This window comes from Parasteatoda tepidariorum, chromosome 7, assembly GCF_982258835.1.
Source record: "Parasteatoda tepidariorum strain Cologne lab strain chromosome 7, Ptep-v5.0, whole genome shotgun sequence".
Classification (NCBI taxonomy): Eukaryota; Metazoa; Arthropoda; class Arachnida; order Araneae; family Theridiidae; genus Parasteatoda; species Parasteatoda tepidariorum.
Genome location: NC_141761.1, coordinates 19,563,420 through 19,579,351, shown reverse-complemented (window position 1 = coordinate 19,579,351; position 15,932 = coordinate 19,563,420). Strand labels below are relative to the sequence as shown.

At 27.2% G+C, this 15,932-nt stretch overlaps 1 protein-coding gene across 1 annotated transcript in view; it reads right to left on the bottom strand.

The window, feature by feature from the left end:
- Positions 1 to 13,608, bottom strand: part of LOC107436492 (colorectal mutant cancer protein) — an 82,925-nt gene extending 69,317 nt beyond the window's left edge. Inside the window, exons 1-3 of the mRNA XM_043042916.3 lie at positions 13,059 to 13,608; positions 9,268 to 9,554; positions 7,373 to 7,527 (exon numbers count right to left, since the gene is read on the bottom strand). Coding sequence (XP_042898850.2) covers positions 7,373 to 7,527; positions 9,268 to 9,554; positions 13,059 to 13,177 — 561 coding nt within the window. The 5' untranslated portion in view covers positions 13,178 to 13,608. The remainder of the gene's footprint in view (positions 1 to 7,372; positions 7,528 to 9,267; positions 9,555 to 13,058) is intronic.
- Between the last annotated feature and the right edge of the window lie 2,324 nt (positions 13,609 to 15,932).

The following is a 15,932-nucleotide window of genomic DNA, read 5'->3' as shown; positions in this document are numbered from 1 at the left end:
AGCTTCTGTAATGTTTTTCAAGCTTTTCGCAAGCCCAAGTTGCCAAGACTTGGCGATTATTTTGCCACAGATCACGATACGGAAACCTTCCAAATAAAAAAAATTAATAAATAAATAAAGCATACGATACAAGAGTATCAGGTTCAATAAACTGAAACAAAAAGTCTTAACAATGAATAAACATAGTGAAAACGTTATACTATTTGAACAACTAAAAGAGTACGTTCTTTAATAAACTTTTTAGAATAAAAATGCAAGTTTTTAAAATGGTACAGATATTTTAGTTGGTTAAAGTTATATTTCCTCTTCAGTGTACCTAGAAACTCGAAAGAATAGAATAGGAAAACAATTTAAACGAAATTAATTTTAAAGGTTCAGAATGAGATGCCGTCACACAATTAAGAACTACTAAACTTCCAAAAATTTCTTAGTAAGGTAAGTAACAAAAAAAACATTTTTTGTAAGATTAAAAAAAATAAATTTTATAGTTATAAAAAAATGTTCTAGCTTTGTTTATTCAAGACTCGAGTGAGATAAAAAGATTCCGTCGAGCCGGAGTCGAACCAGCGACCTATGGATGTCTACAATCACTATCTACAGTCCACCGCTCTGCCAACTGAGCTATCGACGGTTGTACTGCTAAGGACCTGCTTAGGTGGTGTATCGATTCTTATTATTTGTTAATGAGATCATTCTTTTACCTTTTATTTCCTCCACTTAAGTTTAAATTTCTTTTCTTAATCGAAAATAAAATTGTATAAGCTGTTATAGCAGACACCTGTGTATGGAAAATTGAATAAAAATATAGCGAAATAATCGACGAATGCTTTTAAAACCTTCCGTGCTAGTTAAGTTACTAAAAAGCGAATAGGTGTTATATTAATGATTTATTATAATGAAAAAATAACAATTAAAATCTATTATATTTTCTCATCCAATTTCATTGCATATATAATTATAAACCTGTAAATTTTTTTAACAAGCATTAACATTGTTAGCAAACTGATGCTTTAATATTTGATTTATAATAATTTTGTCTAACACGATAGTAAAAAAAAAAATAAACACATGAAACACGATATCATATTGTTTTTAAATGTAGACGCTTTTTTAAACACATTTCTACCAAATTATTTCAAAAAGCACTTTAAACCTTACGGCGGAGAGGAAGAACTTACGAGTTGACGCTTTATATTTACATTGCACTTTGTATTTACATTTTATAATTAAAACAATATTTAGTACTTTAACGTTCGTATAAACTCAGATGTTTTTTATTTTACCTCTTATTTCATTTCACTAAAAACAATACTTCGCTTTAAATTTAATAAAAATTATACATAAATATACATTTGATTTAAATAAGGAAATCTTCAAGAAAAACTCCTTTAGAGTATTAAATATTTTCGATGCTATTTGGATATTCCATATTTCAACTTCAGCCAGCGATTTTTCATCAATTAATTTACCATAAATCTTATTTAACATATACTTAACATCACAAACTTTATTCGAATCTCAAACTGAATTAAATTTTAAAATTTTTCATTGAAATTTCTTTTAAAAATTTAAAACATTTGTCTGATTGAAATTATAAAAAAAAAAGTGAGTGAATTTATTTCGGTTATGCAGGTAACATTCTCCTATTTCATTTTTTTTTTTTTTTTTTTTTTAAGAAAATACGATAGAAGTATAATAAAACATAAACCTTTTTTTTTTTAATATTACAATTTAGTATTAGATTGCTCTCTATAGATGGCGACACCGTTTAGCGAAAGTAAATTATTTAAGAAATGATACTTATATTGCTAATGTGCTTTATGTTACGCCATCTATTGATAACTTTTTAAAAAAATTATTTATCGCCAGTCTTCAAAAAGTGTAATAAAATAATATTATAAAGTAAAACAACTTTTTTATGCGGATGAAAAAATTGAGGTTATAAAACCCATTATAAAATTTTTTTGAAGAGGTCTAAGTCTTAATTTAGTAAACATTTATTATATTTATCGATGTTATTCAGTGATATCTGAAATACTAATTGCACTATGTTTAAGAAAAACGTTCATTTTTATTTATTAATCAAATAATTTGAGCAAGTTTCAGATAAATTTTTTATTCAAATTTATTTTATTGTATTGAATTATTGAGTTTTGTCGTGAATTATAAATTCAAATACAGAAAAATAAAAATTAAAAAAGAATTTATACCACTTAAAAAAACAAACAAAAAAAACCTTATTTTAAAGTTTAGATGATTAATTTAAAATATGTTCAAGATGAAGGTAGAAAAACTGGAACTTATAAGGGAGAAAATAAATAAGTTTAATAAAATAGTAAGTCATAAAATTATTTCAAGTTGAATTGTGGTAAAAGTACCCTTAAAAAATTATTTTCTTTCTAAAACTTAAATACCGGGCTTTCAAATACTATAGCCATTATACTTTATCTCTTGCTTTTTTATATATGGATAATTAAAAGTAAAATAACTAAAATAGGAAATCTATGGTGATGAAAAATGATATACATCATTCGTCAACACGAAGAACGTGATACTTTATAAAGCTATGTTTACATAAATAAGATAGATAAACCCTACAAAATATTCAGGGGTCTGTCCAGGTTTTTCTGAGAGGTACCTATTTTGTGAAAATTTAGAAATAATTTGTGAAAATTTAAAAATTATATTAAAAAATCAACACAAAAATAGGGATTTATTGTTTTTTAAGGATACAAAAATTAAATTTTAAGAGAAAGTATTTTGTGAAACTACCATTTTTCCTAAAATTGAATTTGTGAAACTACCGTTTTTCCTGAAGTTGAATTTGTGAAGGTACCGCTAAATGGTAGTAAATTCGGCATGGACAGACCCCTGATATTAGTTGCCAAAGGAAAAAACAGAATATCATCTAGAATTTATGCTTACATACGTAATGTAAAGGGAAAGCCCTATGAAGAAAGAAGGGGAAAATTAAGAAAAAACTTTTGCATATAGCCCAAATAATATTTTTCAGGAGAATTCTATATTTTATTTTTATGATTAAAATAACTGCCTAAAATTACTTTCAAGCTTTTGGGAGAAAAAATAAAGAATTTTAACAAAAAAAAAACAATTAGTAATTTAAGTGAATTTTAAAAAAAATTTAAGGAATGTATAAATTTAAGGAATTTATGCAATTTGTGTAAAAACAAATGGGCCCAAAAAACAAATTTATATATAAGTTCAAAATAATTTTTGAAAGTTAAAATCTAGGGAGCAATCAAAAATAAGAATGCAGTTCCTATTTCATTACTTATTATCTAGGTAATGTTTCTGCCGATAATATTCATCTAGAATAAAGTCTAAATATCAAGATTTTTAAAATTAGTTGAATGCTACTTGAATCTCCATTTGAATTAGAATGTTTAAAATTGTGTAATCGATGCACATACAAATATTTAGAAATTTCTTTTTGCATTCATGTTATCAATGACTTACTGCCAAAAGTATATATTTGAAAGTGAATCATATGCAGGGCTTTCATGGATCAGAGAGAATAGGGAAAACCTGGAATTTTCAGGAAAGTTTACTTTAACTCTTAAAAGTTGGAAAAATTGCATTTCTTTTTTTAAAATAAAAACCTGAATACTATACCTGGAAAATAACCAGTTTTAGCATTTAATTTTAATAACAGTAATCAGTAACAAAGATTTGAGTTAAATAATTCTAACATCTATTATAATTATTTTTCACATTTTGGTGACACTGCCATATTATTATTCTCATTGAATAATAACAATTTTTTAAAAAAAATAGAATTTTCAAACATTACATGTCCAGAAACTCTTAGAAAAACTTAAAAAATATTTACTTTTCAAGAACTGATTTTATTGAATCTCCTCGATTTTAATCAACAACATAGATTTTATTAGTATTTTTACAATTATGCTTTATCCCTACATATAAAATATATTACAAAACACTTATCCTTGCCATAAGAGTTCAAAATATTTTCTTTTAAAAATAATTTTAAAATTTTTTGGAGAAAAAAAAATTGTACTTTAGGGTACCACAATTTCAGTCATTTCCACTAACTTTTCTCATATTCCAGTTAAACTGACTGATATTTATCTGCTTTTTCAAGATGAGATTTGTTTTTTCCCTGTTCTACCTGATCTCCCTGTGCTGTAAACACCCTGATTTAATAAAAAAAAAAAACTTTTAAACTTAAACATAAAATTCATTTAATTATAAAAGAAAAAGATGCATAAGGTCATAATGTAAAGCGCCAATATCATCTTTCACACAGCCAATTTGTTAAGATAAATTTACTAAATTAATGGGAAATATTAATGTATTAAAAATTATTCATGAAGGAAAATAACAAAATATTATAATGCTTTCATATAGGAAATGAAATTAGTTTAAAAAAGCTGTGTTTTTTAAAAGTGCAATAATGCATTAAAAATTAATAACAAGACTAGCATGATCATTTAGTAAGACAACCAGCCATTATGTTCGATTTTTAAGCTTTAAATATATATATTTTATTTTTCATATTTAAGAAAAATATTGCTTATCAATACTTATATTAAAATTTTTCCAATTTTAACAAAAAAAAAACGTAACTCCATTACTTTAAAGGTAAAAATAAAGAAATAAACATAACAAAGGTTTAATTCAATAACCAAACAATTTCTAAAAATAAAAATAATGTCGGAATCAAGAAGAAGAATTATTTTAAAAAAAGTATTAAGAAGTCTTGACCTCTTAGATAGATTTCTAATCAATTTATCTTGGGAACTTAATTTTTAAAAACCTTTTTCTAGTCTATTGCAGAATCATCAGAAGGTTAAAAAAATATAAGATTTTTAAAATAAATTAATTAATATAAGATTTTTAAATCCATAAAACTAATATTTAGACATAAGGAATTTCACTATTAATGCATAATAATATGTGATGTATCACTTAGGAAGATTTAAAAGACCATCAGACTCTGAAGATAGTATATTTATATCAGGTAAAGAGCACTTGCAAATTATAATTTCAGGAGCTTAGTTTCAAGTAGATAACTGAGATTATTTTAATAGAATATCTGATCACATTTGACCAGTAACAGCCCTTCTTAAAGCAAAAATTTCACTGGCTTCACTCATCTCCTTCGCTCCAGCAAAATATTTAAGGTTAAGAATCTTGCAGAAACATGTTCTGAAACTCCCCAATGGGCAGACAGAGAAGAAAAACAACAATGACACTAGGGAAGCAGGGGGAAAAAGAATTTGCCCAATGACCACAATAATTATACTTAATAATAAAAACTGCATATAATTCATAAAAAAAATATATATATGTATATATATAAGTTACTGAATCATTGAAAAGCCTTGCCATCACAGTTAACAACTCTCCCCTTAAAGATAAATAAATAAAAAACCCAAAACATAATCTGGTGACTAATGTCTGTGGACTGACCTATTTGATATAGTTGATTGATAGTATTTTACAAATAAACAATGTAAAAGATTTAAAATGAGCAACAACAAAGCAAGTAAGGTGACAACAAAAATAATTCATTATTTATCTAAAGAAAAAAAAATAGTAGATGGAGTTTTGACAGTTTGAAAGAGATCAATTTATATAGAGAGAAATAAATATAAATTCATTATTACCATTCAAAATAAATTTATGATTAAAAAATTCATAATATATATAAAATTAAAAATATATTTAAGATAGTCAAAATTTGATTATAGTAAAATGAGTTCAGATAAAAACTTTTATTTTATAGCCTTTTGGATCATTAAAAGTTTTATCAATTTATTGAATAATATCTTGACTGAGAATTATGCAGTAAAGTAATACACCTTAGTAAGGAAATGAATAATGTTTCATCATAAAATGTAGTATAAAATATTTAAGTTACAAAAGAAAACTTTAAGGTTAGAACAGATTTAACAAATTTTTTATAACTTATTTTAGAAACCATCACTTAAATGTTAAGTTTACTTAACTTTCCATTTCAATCATTTGACAAATTAAATTTCCTTAAAATAATTTTTGACTTAAAATGTCTCTCAGTAAGTGTTCGATTTTAAAGACTCTAAATGTTTCTGACTTTGCTAGACGTCCGAATTAAAGCTTGTAATTCAATAATTAAAATTATTATTAGTTTATTGCTTTTTAAAACTACTAAGATTCCTCTTTCGCTAACCATGTGGTCTCATTCATATCTATATTTTTCCTTAAAATTTGATACTTTAAAATAAAGACACTTTTATTTAAATATATAATAAATATTATTTTATGTAAGAGCATTTTGTTAATATGGTAATCAGTACATAAAGAACAATTACTTGGATATAAAAAATAATCAATCGTATAAAAAAAAGAATGTGTGACAAAATACGAAGCAATAAATAAAAAGCAATTTCGCTTGTTAGCAATCTATAACATTAATCTGATATAAAATAACAGTTCAAAAACGAAACGGTTTTTATCTCATATATATTTGAAATTTCTTTTCTTTACAAAAATGTTACGCTTTATACCTGCAACAATTGGTTTCTTTTATTTATTTACACATATATATTTATATTTTACTTTTATCATCAGGTCTAGCATGAGCTAATAAAATGATGATCTCAAAAGAGATAAATTTTTTGGCAACCATGAATAAATAATTGCGATTTAAAGCAAAAAATGTAAATAATTTTTTTAAAAAAACAACTCAACTTTAAGTTTATAATTGAAAATAATCTTTTCTAAATCAACTCTGTAGTTACTTTTTTTCGGATGGTGGAGCAGCCTGTATGGTGTTTTTTCGAACAAGTTTAACATTTAATGATATTCAAATTACCAGACACTTAATTTTTTTCATTTCATTATACTCTACATTTCTTCTACACACCTTTGTAATTTAAAGTTTTTAAGTGTTATAGTTTTTACGCAGCAAAACAAAATGTAACGTTAAGTTGAACCTCCAAAATAGCAGATGCCCTCACAATTTTTTAACATAGAGAGACAAGGCAAATATAAAATATCTTTAAGTTATGTAATAAACAATTTACATATTTTAATAATTTTTAGCCTATTCTTCTTCATTGCCACTACAGTTTAGTGCAGGCCAAAACTTTTTCAAAATGTTTCCAAATCAAAGCAATTTGATACAAGATTTAGTCATCTTTTTCTACTTTCATGGTTCTGAGATCTTTCTCGACACGGTCCAACCATCTAGCGTACAGATGATCTTTTATCCCCTAATCACAATATTTTTTTAAGAAACAAGAAATTTGTTTAATATAAAACAAAACTTAATGTTTATAATTGAATTGAATCCTTCTCCATTGTATAAGACTACAAATTTATAACTGAAAATTATACAGAAACATACTTTGTTTGCTAATTCCAACAAATCATTACTGCATCCAGATATAGTGCCTCCAGCTGCTTCTATTAATTTATGTAGGGTATTGGGCTCAGGACTTAAATCACGAGCTCCAGAATCAAACTCCCAGCTTTCATGTTTACCACTAGCACCATGACTACCTACAAGGTATATTTTGAAAAATAAATTACTCGAACAAAATTTGTAATTTATAGAAAAGGCAGTACATACATAAGAACACAGTAAAAATCGGTTATAATCATAATTAGCAATAGCATTTGGAATTGTTACAGTGAGTTAAATCCATGTAAATACACAATAAATAGCAAAAAAATAAAAAAAGAAGACTAAAAGATGAAATAGATACATTTGCCCGGTGGTCGTAAAAATTAATTTTTTTTATAGTTAGCTACAACTACTTTTTTTTAAAATGTAGAGACTACAAACTTCGTTCTAAATGAAGTCACTACTCTTAGGAGACAAACTTTGCAGGATAACTTAATTTACACCCGTGTTTGAAATAGTTTTGAATAAAAAGTTGGTTTATGTAGAGATAAGTTAAGAAATCTATTTATGATTTTCTTTCCAAAGAGATTAGAAAAATTAGTTATGCTTGAACCTTGTTTCTTTAAAGTAACACTAATAGTAGTTGCCAGGAATTGTTATAAAATGCTTTTTTTTTATCGCACTACTCACTACTTTTAAAAAGTAGCTAACTACACTAAAAGCAACATAGTTTTGCTACATGCAGCATGCAACATCTGACCACTGTTTACTTCCTTTTGTTTGAACAACTATTTTGACTTAAAACATTATCTATGGCATCGCCAGTTTTTGCCTACATATGACTGAACTGGGGATTTTTATAGGATGCACGATTAGCAATGAATTGAAGGGCAATATTTTTTGACATCATCAAGGAACCTGAATTTTAATATCATTCGTAAACTGCAAAGAAAGGAAATAAGAGGGCAAACATGGTTAAGGCACATTCTTTCGAAGTATAAGACAGGATTCTAAAAAGTAGCAGAATTTATCGTAACTTTGCTGGTGGTTGTCTAAATATGTTTGCTTTATATAGACTCAAATTGTAAAAAGGTGAAATATGTTCTTTTTTCTCTTTACTTTATTCGTAACAGAAACAAATAAAAATAACTGCCAGTTTTGCTAATCTCATAACATAGTTGTTTCAAAGAGCAGAAAAATGTGTTTCCCTAAAAAAAGATTGCAGCAGCTAGGAGACGGATAGTATTTTTTAGCTCGATATAAATATATATATTTTTTTATCGTAAACAGTGACTAGAAAACTTGTCATAATAGAAGGCTTTTTATAATGCAATGCACGTTAAATCTTATAATAATACAATACACGTTACACAATGTCTTACAATATGGTTTTCACTTCTCATAATGAATTACAGAGCATCACAGAGATCAAATACTCTATCAATTTTTTTTTTCATCTCTTACTACTACTGATTACACAAAACATTCCTCAGTTTTTCTTTTATTTTGAAAAGTGGTTTGCGTAAATAAAAAGATTGAGAAAAAAATAAGAAGATTTGAAAAATATTTAAAAAAAATCAAAATCTGATGAATCACTATTGAGGAAGGCAGTGCATTAAAACCACAAAACTAGTTAGATTGCCATTTACAACTTCATGTTATTAATTGATTTTCACCGTTTTTCAGTTTTTTCTGGAAATCAAACAGGATTTGTTGTTTTAATTAATTCTGCCTTCATTATTAAGGGTTTGCCAGGTATTGAGAACTTTTTTTTACGTTCTCTCACATTTAATTTGCAGACCCTAATGTAAATATGCTTGTGAGTTTATTTCAGACAATAATTCTAAAAGCATTTATGATGGGTGGTGATTATGAAACATCTAGTATTAAGTTACCTTGACTGTCACTGCTAGTGGGCCAATTACCAGTACTACTACTCTCAGGTGCAGGAGAGGCTTGTTGCATTGTTATGGAATGTCTACCAATGCTACTATGAATTGATTCATGTTCCCTCACTTGCTCCTGTAAAGTAAGGGCATTTATTTCATTTATAAGTTGCATTCTTCGTCTTAGGAATTCACTGTACGATATACGGCCGTGTTCATCAGCTCCAAGTTGTTCCATAATTTCTCCAACACAATGTTCAAGATTCAGCTGTCGACAGACAGCTAAAAGATCTTGGCTGAAAATAAAATTAAAATTGTTTTAATAACCTTATAAACAATTTAAAGAGATATAAAATAAAAAATTGTTGACAAATTGCAGCATACAATATTAAAAACAACACGAATAGAGAAACAATGATGTAAAATAATTAACCCAATAATTTTAGTATTTAAAATTTCTTTTACATTTATTTTTCTAGTAGTAACTTATATGAATAAATTACTACTTCAAAACAGGCAACAATTTTTCAAAAAGATCTTGTGCATACATTAATGTATAGCATTTACCAAAACTTTTCTGATTATAAACAGTGTTCGGAAAAACTACAGTTTTTTACAGTTAAGCAAAACTACCTAAATATATTTAACTACGACTACTTTAATACAAAGAAAGTTAACTACAACTAAAAATATATTTTGACATATAGTGACTAAAAACTATTCTTGAAAAAAAGTAGACACTACTTCACTACTTTTAGGCCAGGAATTGACTAGAGAACTTAATTTACACCAATGTTCAAAATAGCTTTGAATAATAAGTTGGCTAATTTAAACACTAGAAATTATTAAGAAATATTTATTCAAGTTTACATGAGACAGTTTGTTATTCTAAATCATGTTTTATAAATTTTTCCTTTTAACTTTAAACTTTTTAATGTCTTTCTTGACAGCTTTTGTGATTGTTAGGATCTTATTAGATAATTGTGATGTTGTTCAGTGTTTAATGCTTTTTTTATTTCCTACAAGAGAAAAAGTTAATCAAAAATATGTTCCTCTTTTTTATTGGGGAGAAATCTAAACAATTTCCAAGGAGGCAGGTAATTACACATTTGATTTCGATTACAAGATTTCCAGAAACAGACCACTGCTGCCAAACTTAGTGAAATAAAAATACTTGCAGCTCTGGAGCCCATCAGATGCAATTCTCATTAATCTCAGCCACAGTGACATTCTCATTCCATTCATTGATATATTCAAGAAGATTTGTACCTTTTAAATTTAAAAAACTAGCTCTGTTTGAACCTTGCTTTTTTACTAAACTGATGTTAAAATCAGTTGCCAAGGAATCACTAGAAACTGCAACATTTTTTTTTTTTTTTTTGGTATTATACTACTCATTACACTCCTTTTTTACAAAGTAGCCCAATACCCTACAAAAAAGTAGGAAACTAAAGTAGTTTCACTAATTGTGACGTGCTACTTTGACAATTGGTTATTATAAGTAACAGCTAATTGAGAAATTTCCAGTAATTGCACTGGAAACATTTTCTTGTAACTTTCAGTTCCAACCTAGTCCAAGCTTTAGTTACAGGAAGCAGAACAAAGCACCAGTAAAAAAAGTTTTTTAAAGAAATGAAAGAAAGGTTTCAGAGAAATTTTTTGAATAAATAGACTATTTTTTTTAACTGGGTGAAACCTATAAGAAATGCGCTATAATTGTCTATAAATAAATCAGCATTTCTAAAAAACTCAAAACAGATAAGTCCAAGTTTAATCTTTCTTTAAAAAAAATGAACTAGCATTTTTAAAATTTTTTTTTATTTTTGAATTGTTTAGGTGCTACTATCAGATCCGAAAAATTGGATTTGAAGGAGCGTAGAAAATTCTCAGCCTAATATTTCACCAGAACACAGTATTTCTGGTTTGAAATGACTCCCATAATTTATTATTACAATATCTTTTTCAAACTATAAGACAGTAAAGTTTGCATATTATTAAAACTTACGGAATTCAATTTAATAAATAAAGAAATTGAAATATATAGACAGATATAACAGAAATTTTTTTATTACAAGACACTTCATATTTTTCTTTCTTGAAGGATATAGGATTTTTTTTCTGCAATAATAATTTTCCATTCAAATTTCTTTTATTTGTTATTTTTTAAGATGGGAACCTTTTGTAAAGTGTAATTTTCAGGGTTGGAGTTTTTGCCGGCAAAAAGGGGTTTTTGCCAGGACAGTGGCAAAAACCTGGTAAAAACCGGCAAAAACCAAATTATCTAAATTGCTGATTAAATATTATTACAAAATACTTGAAACAAATTTAAATCAGTCATAAGGAATAATAATTTTGATACATTACATGAAAAAATTATTTTTAACATATTAATAATTAATATACCTAAGGGTAATAATTTTTAAAAGATTGAAAGTTTTTGATCTCTTTTCATTTTAGAATCCTAAAATAAATGTTTTTTTACAAATAAATATTATTATTTGTATAATACTATTATTTATTATAAAAAATTATTATTTGTACAATAATTAACTACACATGTTGATAGATATTTTATGCTTTAAATTATATTTGTATTAATTTAAAAATAAGTTCATTTCACTGGAAAAAAGAGAATAATCACAAATTTTCCAATCAATAATGTTTTAAACTACTAAAATGATACATTATCATTTAATTATGGAATAATAGTTTTGTTAATTTTTTTGTAATTATTTATATTCATAGTATATATTTCAATTTTAGGAATAATTTTGTATCAAAAATGTGTTTTTGTCCTCTCATCTTGGAAAATATAGGTTTTTGCCACTTTGCTTGGCAAAAACCTGTTTTTGCCAGGACGGTTTTTACCGGTATTTACCATGGTTTTTTCCACCTGCGGCAAAATCTTGCCAACCCTGGTAATTTTTATACAAAAAAAAACTTAGTAAAAATTCTTTTATAATACAGCCAAAAATTCCCCCAGGGCTGTCCATTTTTAGCCCCAGAACCTCATTTGCATGATCTAACATATTCTGCATCCTTGATATCATCTAGTTATAATTTGCTATGCAAATGTATTTATCATTGCAGAATTTTGTGAAAAAAATTTTATTACCAGAATTAACCTGAAAACTTTTAACTAAAGAGCTATTTTAAGGTGGAAAGCTTTACAAACTTCAGATAAGTGCATAAAATGACATCCTTAAATACTTTTCCTATGAACCCAGTGTAATAGCTTACTTTGAATACTTAGATAATATAAAATATCCTCATTTATATTTTTTAACTTAATTTTATTGCAGATGATGGAATTTTATTTTTAAATAAAGTTTTAGTTCGTGTGTGCTTTAATATTGTTTATAACATTGCTTGCATAAAATATTTTACTAAAATAAAATGAATATTAATAAACTGGTGCACTTTTATAGTAATCCACTGTACTAAAAAACTGAAACATTAAACTTTTGTGTCATTAAGAGTTTAACAGTTATTGAATTTTGTAATAAGCTATATATAAAAGAAAAGAGTTTCACAATCCATTATGCTAATTTGAAACGGGTATTTATAGCAAATTCTAAGCAGTGCTTAATAACTTGAGTTAAATGCTGTAATATAGTATAGAATGTAAGGAATTGAAGTTCTTGAATTCTTATGAGTATTAAAGGAAAATAAAAAATTTTTGCACAAGGAAACTATAGATAAAATATGAAAATTTTTAACTTCTTAATAAAATATACTTTATGAAAGCACATACTTTAAATAACACTTATATTCAATTCATAATTGAGAACAGTTCTCACCTATCAATATAACCATCTCCATTTCCATCACATGTTTGAAAGAGCCGACGAATCCTTTCTTCTTCTGGAGTTGAACCAGAATCACTTCCACTTGAATCACTATTAATATCACTAGCCATGTTTAACAATGTTAGATAATTGTAATATTTACATAAATACACAGTATGTCAGCAGAAACTTCGATAATAAATGGAATATTTCGAATCAAAATTTTTTACACACACAGCAAAAGACATATTTTGTTTATTTATCACACTAAATGTTTATCAAATACTTATTTAAAAGGATGATATCGAAATGTTTAGAAAAGTTCTATAAGATAACAGCATATAAAACAAAAACTAGCTACTAATATTTTTTTGAAGTCCAAATTATTTCGTTTCAACAAGTAATATCCTAAATATCTATAATAACAACTCAGTATAAACAACAACAACAATAAGAACAGTTAAATACTTTAGAAAACATTTATTAAATGATTAACAATAACATCGGCTTCCATGATCAATAAGTGTTTATTTTTTATTCCGGTACTGATGCCACTTTTACTAGTAAATATCAGAAAGCATACAAATATGAAAACGAAACTGTTTCTGCTAATATTTTTAATAAATGGTTACGCAGCTTATAATAAGAAAAAAACTATTATAAAAGTTTAATTAAATATCAAATAAACCAAACTTTTATTTTCTAGAGGTTTAAAAAGTTCTAAGTGCATATTGTCAATCAAGTTCAGACTTTCACCTCCTAATCATCACTATCACACGATTAAGCGATACGAACGCATGTGCGCTGGATCAATGCTTCAGCACTGTCGGGGGAATGTGAGTACTTGATTGGTGGAATATATTTTCCCACAAATACTCACCAATCAAGTTCCCTTTTTCTCTCGATGGTGATCGCAGATGCAACAATCGCATTCGGTGGGAATGCTCCATGAATAGAAAAAAACTCGCTTTATTCTCGCGAACAAATTTTTTTTTGTTGAAGTGAGCAGGGAGGGGAGTTATGAAAATTGTCGAGTTTTTATTCTTAGTTGTTCAATTGGGTAATAAAATTAATGCATTTATCATCAGGGCCGTTTCGAAAGGAGCGTGCTAGGGGGGAGATTTCCAGGAGCCCCAGGTGATGAGGGGGGTATCGAAAAAGACCCAGATTTAATGTTCTATAAATTATTTAGTTTCTCTTTCATTAAAGTATTGTTTGCTTTAAAAATATATTTATAAGTTATTTTTTTATCAATTAGATATTCTTAGACTAACTTTTTAATGATTGGAGTTAACCAAGTAAAAGTTTTGCTATAAAGATGGAGAGAAGAGTGCGCAGCAGAAAAACTATTTGTTGAACTTTGAACCACTTGCTCATCCCAAGGAGAAGGAGTGAAATATCCTTAGTCGTAGTCGGATCGTGGGTTAGCGTCTCTTTGGGGTAGAGCTAACTGTGAGAGGTTTTCTTGTCCATGTAACGAAAATGCGGATTAGTAACATCAGAAAGTCCTCTAAGAAGACTACTTTGTCCCAATGCTTACTCCAGGAGTTCTCTTGTCTTCTGGATTAGGTTCAAAATTTTACAGCCACGTAGTTAAACATCGATAGACGTAAATTCAAGATTGAGTCGGATGTTCAACTCCAATTGTAAATTAAAATAAAATGACTAGCAATGCAGATTTTAATAAAAAGCATTTGCCATTGAAATTTTTTTTTTATTTTCAAGTGTAGAAACTTTTCATCGTACTGCTGTATACTAACACAATTATTTAAAAAAAAATTTAAGTTAGTTGTTTCCGTTTTTCAAGAGTTTTCCTAAAAAGTTTAAATTTCCTAATTTTAATCTAAAAAGAAACTGTTTGCAAAAAAGAGACTCGAATTATTGTTTTCATATTTTAGCAGTGTAATCTATACATCTATACATAATAAAAAAACGCGGCTGTGTGTGTGTCTGTAATCACAATATATCGCCCCAGAAGCCTCGCCCAGGCACGAAACTCGGCACATAATTGTGTTTTGACATAATGAAGAAGTATTTTTTTTTCTTTTTCAAAAATTTGGATTAGTTTTTTAGTTATCAGTCATTTTGTAAGAAAATCTATGCTTTTTCTTCTTCAAAGAGCCATATTCAGAAAACTATTAAAAAATGCATATACTTTTCTCCACTCTTATAAACGTATGCTAATGCGAACCTTACAATTGAAATATTAATTTTCGACAACTTAAACCAATAATATGGATGGTGTTTTCAATAGAAATGTAAACAATAACAATCTCGATCTCGGGACCTACGCTAGTTCCGGTTAAAAAGTTTGCAGCTGCTTACTACATGTTATTCTGATAGGCGATGTTTTCAAACGGATAATTTTGTTTTCAATAAAAGAAATAAACTAGATAATTTCTGAGCTCAAATCTGCCGTATTTCATAAGATATTAATGTTATTATGTAATTCTGGGGAGTTTGGAGTGAAAATTTGTTTTAGTTATTTTGTTATTTATTATTAAAAAAGGTGACATGTCTCCTAGATTTTGAATAACTCGCTTTTTTGGCAGTCTTGATTTGGCCTCTTTCCATTTGTTTATTACTGTTTGTTCGTGTTGCAAGCTATGCACCATCTTACGTTAGTGTTAACACTTTTAGTATTGTAATCAGTATTGTTAGCATTGTAAACATAAGTAATAAGTAATCAAATGCATTGTTAGCAAGAATATCAAAACACAATGATGCCAAATGGCTTTAAAATACAACTGAAATAGTAACCCGGAAATTTAGGCAGTCCCGAGCTTGCAGCGCTCCCTAGTGTAGAAAACACCATCCATACGAAGGAATTAATCATTTAATTGTAAGGTTCGCATTAGTTTAAGTCAGTGTTTCCCAAAGTGTGGT